The sequence below is a fragment of the Physeter macrocephalus genome, chromosome 6 (genome assembly GCF_002837175.3).
Source record: "Physeter macrocephalus isolate SW-GA chromosome 6, ASM283717v5, whole genome shotgun sequence".
Lineage (NCBI taxonomy): Eukaryota > Metazoa > Chordata > Mammalia > Artiodactyla > Physeteridae > Physeter > Physeter macrocephalus.
The window spans coordinates 60,754,330-60,759,853 of NC_041219.1; the positions used below are offsets into that span (position 1 = coordinate 60,754,330).

Here is a 5,524-nt window from a genome sequence, read left to right on the forward strand (position 1 = left end):
TTTTTTTTGATGAAATAGAACAGAATTGAATAGGAAAGGATAGAGTTGAAAATAGACTATCACGTGAATTAAGAGTGACGATTCACGAAAACTGTGATTCAGGGGTGGGGTGTGTGTGTGTGTGTGTGTGTGTGTGTGTGTGTGTGTGTGTGTGTGTGTGTGTGTGTGTGTGTGAGATGTAAAATATATTTACGACAATGCATTGTAAAAGTCTGAAAGCTGCTGCAGCAGACATTCCTCTTTCCAGAATTCCTCTCGGCCGATGAGTTCCAACCATTTAACCTACCACATAGATTGTGATTCCTAGGCAAGAGAGGAGAAACAATTAGAAGAGGAGAAAGAAGGGATCTAAAGGACCAATCAGGAGAGGTAGACATAGCCCTCTGACACTGGTGGTAATTGACGTGGTGAGACCAAGTGAAGCTTGGGAGAAGGTGGGATTGACCAAAACGACCTCGGGTTCTGCGTTTTGGCAGGTGGGACAGAGGAGAGTTACAGATGGGGCTAGAGATGTGGATTTGGGTAGAAAATGACAAAATGACACTGTACGAGCAGACGAGCTCACTGGGATAAGTACTTATTGGAAAGAGCAGAGAACCTGGGCCTTAGCATTGGGAAGGTGTGGTAACGTAGGAGCAGTAAAAAAAAAAAAAAAACAATTGCGATCTTCAAAAGAAACAGAGAAGGCTTTTCAAGAGCTGGAAACAGGGTAGAATAAAGTGGACAAAGAACCCTCCTTTCTCCGGCTCTGCTGATGCCTTCTTTTCATCCTTCGCCCTAAACTTAGTCCTTGGCTTCTGTTCTTCCCATTCTATACTTTTTCCCTGGATGGATGGACCCCGTTACACAGCTTCAGTTGTCACCTCCGTGAATGGGCTCTCAAATCTCTACATGCAGCTCTGAAATCTCCCTGAAATTCCAAATCTTAATTTCCAAGAGCTTCTTATAGGACATGTCCACTTAAATATCACATTAGTATCTCAGACATGAAATGTTCAAGACAGGCCTTCTTCCCATACTGGAAATCTACCCACCCCCAGAATTCACGTCACATCAACAGTGGCATCACCATTGTTTAAGTAACCAACCTTGACACTAGAGTTATCTTTGACTCTCCTTACATCTGAGTCATCATTGTGCTGGAGAGTCCATTGGCTCTTCAGCACCATTCCCACTCCAGTCTATGTTGCAGGGGCTAGAAGCCTGGGAGCCACATTTCCCAAGATTTCTTACCAGCGGGCTCCAGGGTGGAATCTACCAATGGCAAGTACTCTCACGAGACCTGGAAGATGAAAGCGAGGCAGAAGCATTATTACTGCTTCCCTGGCAGTGGAGGCTGATGTCTAGGCTTCGTACCTAGGTACCTAGATTAATTCAGCAATCTCTGCCTCTGGTCCATTCTCCTGCCTCCCAAATTCATAATACACACTGCCAGCTGCCCGCCAACACTAATAGGGTTCCCTGTGCCAGAAATGTGTATCACTTTAACTTTTGCTTTTTTAACATATATACCCCCCCAGGTCTACCTCAAGTCTACTACCCTTTATGAGACCTTCTTCAACTGCTCAGACACACACAGTACCTTCTTCCATCATCTGTTGGGTCTCCTTGGCCCTAAACCACATCGTGATTTACATTTTTAATAGTTGTACATATGAAGTCCTTCTCCCCAACAAGTAGGTCATAAGCTCCTAGAAGGTAGAGGGTTATATTTTATATATATAGTTCTGTTTTATACCTTATGGAGGCTTTTGATAAATGTTTCTGGGCAAGCCTGGTGTGGAATATCAGAAACTTAATATGGAAAAGCTGTCAAAAGAGGATGGGGGTAGTTCGGAGGACCAAATATAGCACATCTGTGGACCTGGCATGGAGGGGATTATTAGTGACTTCAGATGCTGAGGGAGAGGTGTTAGCTCCAGGATAAAAGTGGAAGACAGGCTGCAGGTGCTACGGAACAGACTGCTTGAAAAAAAATCAGCAATAATGGGCAGAAAAGTAGTCGTAGGTGGAAGGTTCACAGGCTTCCAACAGTGATAGCAACAAGATAAAAGGAAAGAAGAGTGCTATTTGTGAGGAGAGATTAGTCATTTTTGAGGAAACGAATGTCGGAAGCCAGACTCGCCCCAAAATGAAGGCTTCTCAGTATAAAACCCAGTGTGTAATCAAGTGAAGTGTTAAACTGGAGGGACTCTTGGAGATTTCGGTATGGATGAGCCAGAGCTCGGCGAGTAGGGCTCAGATAGTGGAAGGCGTCAAGAGGGTTCCAAATAAGGGCAAAGCTAAAGGTTTGGAGGATGGCATGAGCTGTGATTTATATACAAAGAACTGGAGAGACTGGAGTGACGGGTCCATGCTAGTAAACAGAGGAAAACAAGAGTTTCCGGGTTGAGGTGACAGAGGGGCCCGAGGGGCAGGCCAAAGAGTGGGTCCTTGACTTGATAAGTGGTCGTCACAGGATTTTTTTTTTTTTTTTTTTTTTTGGCCATGCCACAAGGCATATGGGATCTTAGTTCCCCAACCAGGGATCAAACCCATGCCCCCTGCATTGGAAGTGCACAGTCTTAACCACTGGACCGCCAGGGAAGTCCCTCATCATAGGCTTTTGAACATGAAGTGATGAGAGAAAATGTATGTTTCGAGACAGGTCATGTGGTACCGAGCGGAGGAAGGGAACGGTGTGTAGGCTGTGGAAAGGGCCCTCCCACCATAAGGACAGAACGTTTGCAGCCAGGCACCCTTCCTGAACCACGTAAATCATGGTCAAAACATGGCACTGATGTAATTTCCAAATGAACCCAGCGACCAAGAAGATGAGGCTTGCTGTATGCACCTAGCTGCAAAGGAAGACAGAATAAAGGGGATGAATGGCTCGCATTTGGGGTGGAGCAGTGATAACACTGAAACAGATTCTTTCTTTTGGCCTTTCTAATTTCCAGAAGCTCCACTATCTTGCCCTATTCTCCAGATTTTCCATCTAGCATTTAATTGTATCCTTCGCATTAGAGTCAAGTTTTGAATGCCATTCCTTGGGTTCACAGTCTGGGATGGAAGTGGATATACAGCGCTCACGGGTCTTTGTAAAATCTAACCCTCTGAAAATCAGAGATGCAGATACGTGCGCTGTCCCAGGGCCCCTCGCACGGTCACGCAGGAATGCATCACACGGCTCCATCTTCTTCACAGTCATCCTAGACTTTTGTTTATCATTGTTTTGCCAACTTTCAGGCAGTCAGAGGAAGGGGTAACTTTTTCTAATTTGTGCTAAGTTAGCATTATGACCAGGTTCGGTAGCTCTCCAGCTATGTGAAGACGATGGGAACTCTCTTTTTAGAGTTCAAGGTAAAGACAACTTTAGGAAATTGTAACCTCTTCACGCCACCATTTCCTCTTCCAAAGGTTTATGAAAACCCCGGATGAAATCATGAGTGGCCGAACAGATCGTCTGGAGCATCTTGAGTCCCAGGAGCTGGATGAGCAAATATACCAAGAAGACGAGTGTTGAAGGAACCAGCCCCCGGCTCAGCGGGCCGGTAGCCAAGGGCGCCCTGCCCGCCAGGATGGCTGGGGCGTGATGGAGAGGAAGGGAAGAGACCCGGACATGGCAGTGACACTTCTCTCGCCCAGCGTGAGGGACCCCGGAGCACCTTAGACAAACCACTCAGCAAAGGCGGCGCTGGAATTCTGGCCAAGGGCACCAGCCTGGGACTCAGGCCATGCCACAAGGCATATGGGATCTTAGTTCCCCAACCAGGGATCAAACCCATGCCCCCTGCATTGGAAGTGCACAGTCTTAACCACTGGACCGCCAGGGAAGTCCCTCATCATAGGCTTTTGAACATGAAGTGATGAGAGAAAATGTATGTTTGAAGACAGGTCATGTGGTACCGAGCAGAGGAAGGGAACGGTGTGTAGGCTGTGGAAAGGGCCCTCCCACCATAAGGACAGAACGTTTGCAGCCAGGCACCCTTCCTGAACCACGTAAATCATGGTCAAAACATGGCACTGATGTAATTTCCAAATGAACCCAGCGACCAAGAAGATGAGGCTTGCTGTATGCACCTAGCTGCAAAGGAAGACAGAATAAAGGGGATGAATGGCTCGCATTTGGGGTGGAGCAGTGATAACACTGAAACAGATTCTTTCTTTTGGCCTTTCTAATTTCCAGAAGCTCCACTATCTTGCCCTATTCTCCAGATTTTCCATCTAGCATTTAATTGTATCCTTCGCATTAGAGTCAAGTTTTGAATGCCATTCCTTGGGTTCACAGTCTGGGATGGAAGTGGATATACAGCGCTCACGGGTCTTTGTAAAATCTAACCCTCTGAAAATCAGAGATGCAGATACGTGCGCTGTCCCAGGGCCCCTCGCACGGTCACGCAGGAATGCATCACACGGCTCCATCTTCTTCACAGTCATCCTAGACTTTTGTTTATCATTGTTTTGCCAACTTTCAGGCAGTCAGAGGAAGGGGTAACTTTTTCTAATTTGTGCTAAGTTAGCATTATGACCAGGTTCGGTAGCTCTCCAGCTATGTGAAGACGATGGGAACTCTCTTTTTAGAGTTCAAGGTAAAGACAACTTTAGGAAATTGTAACCTCTTCACGCCACCATTTCCTCTTCCAAAGGTTTATGAAAACCCCGGATGAAATCATGAGTGGCCGAACAGATCGTCTGGAGCATCTTGAGTCCCAGGAGCTGGATGAGCAAATATACCAAGAAGACGAGTGTTGAAGGAACCAGCCCCCGGCTCAGCGGGCCGGTAGCCAAGGGCGCCCTGCCCGCCAGGATGGCTGGGGCGTGATGGAGAGGAAGGGAAGAGACCCGGACATGGCAGTGACACTTCTCTCGCCCAGCGTGAGGGACCCCGGAGCACCTTAGACAAACCACTCAGCAAAGGCGGCGCTGGAATTCTGGCCAAGGGCACCAGCCTGGGACTCATGTTCATGGTTCCTTCTCGTTTGGAATCTCTGTCTGTAATTCCTCCCCCACCCCGTTCCACCTATTGTTAAGTTTCATGGTGTTCTTGTTTTTGTTCTTTTTTAAGACCATGCAGTTTGACTTTTCATCACTCATACAGGGGAAGACATCGAGGTTGTTTTCCTATGGAAATATATATCTATTATATATATATATATATTTTTTGCAAATCTCACAAAGTGCAGAAGCCCAGTTGGTCAGGAGAGAGAACACTTGCAAAAGGGTTCAGGTTCCTCTTGATCCTGCCACGTGGATCAGGTTTGTTCCTGTTGCTGTTGGGTCTTGGCTGGAAAAAAAAAAAAAAAAAAAAAAGAAAAAAAAAAGATGCTTTTAAAAAAGATAAAGTGAAAAGGAGAGCTCTCTTCTTCTCTCTCTGGCTCTCTTTCCTTCCCTGCCCCGTCCCGTCCTCCCTTCCTCGCCTGCTGTTGAACTTCAGATGCCTTTCAGCAGAGTTCAGCCTCTTTGGAGAGTCTTGGGAACTGTTGGCACCTAAACGGAATCCGTGGTCTGGGTGCTTTATAGCCGGCACCCCCCAAATCAAACC

The 5,524-nt window shown here is 46.7% G+C and overlaps 1 protein-coding gene across 4 annotated transcripts in view; it reads left to right on the forward strand.

Moving 5' to 3' along the window:
* The window catches only part of ETV6 (ETS variant transcription factor 6), a 217,818-nt gene extending 214,120 nt beyond the window's left edge, over window positions 1–3,698 (forward strand). For all 4 annotated transcript variants that reach the window (XM_007114025.4, XM_028491016.2, XM_007114026.4 and 1 more), the window contains one exon: window positions 3,400–3,698. In XM_007114025.4, coding sequence (XP_007114087.1) covers window positions 3,400–3,505 — 106 coding nt within the window. In that variant the 3' untranslated portion in view covers window positions 3,506–3,698. The remainder of the gene's footprint in view (window positions 1–3,399) is intronic.
* The last annotated feature ends 1,826 nt before the right edge of the window (window positions 3,699–5,524 follow it).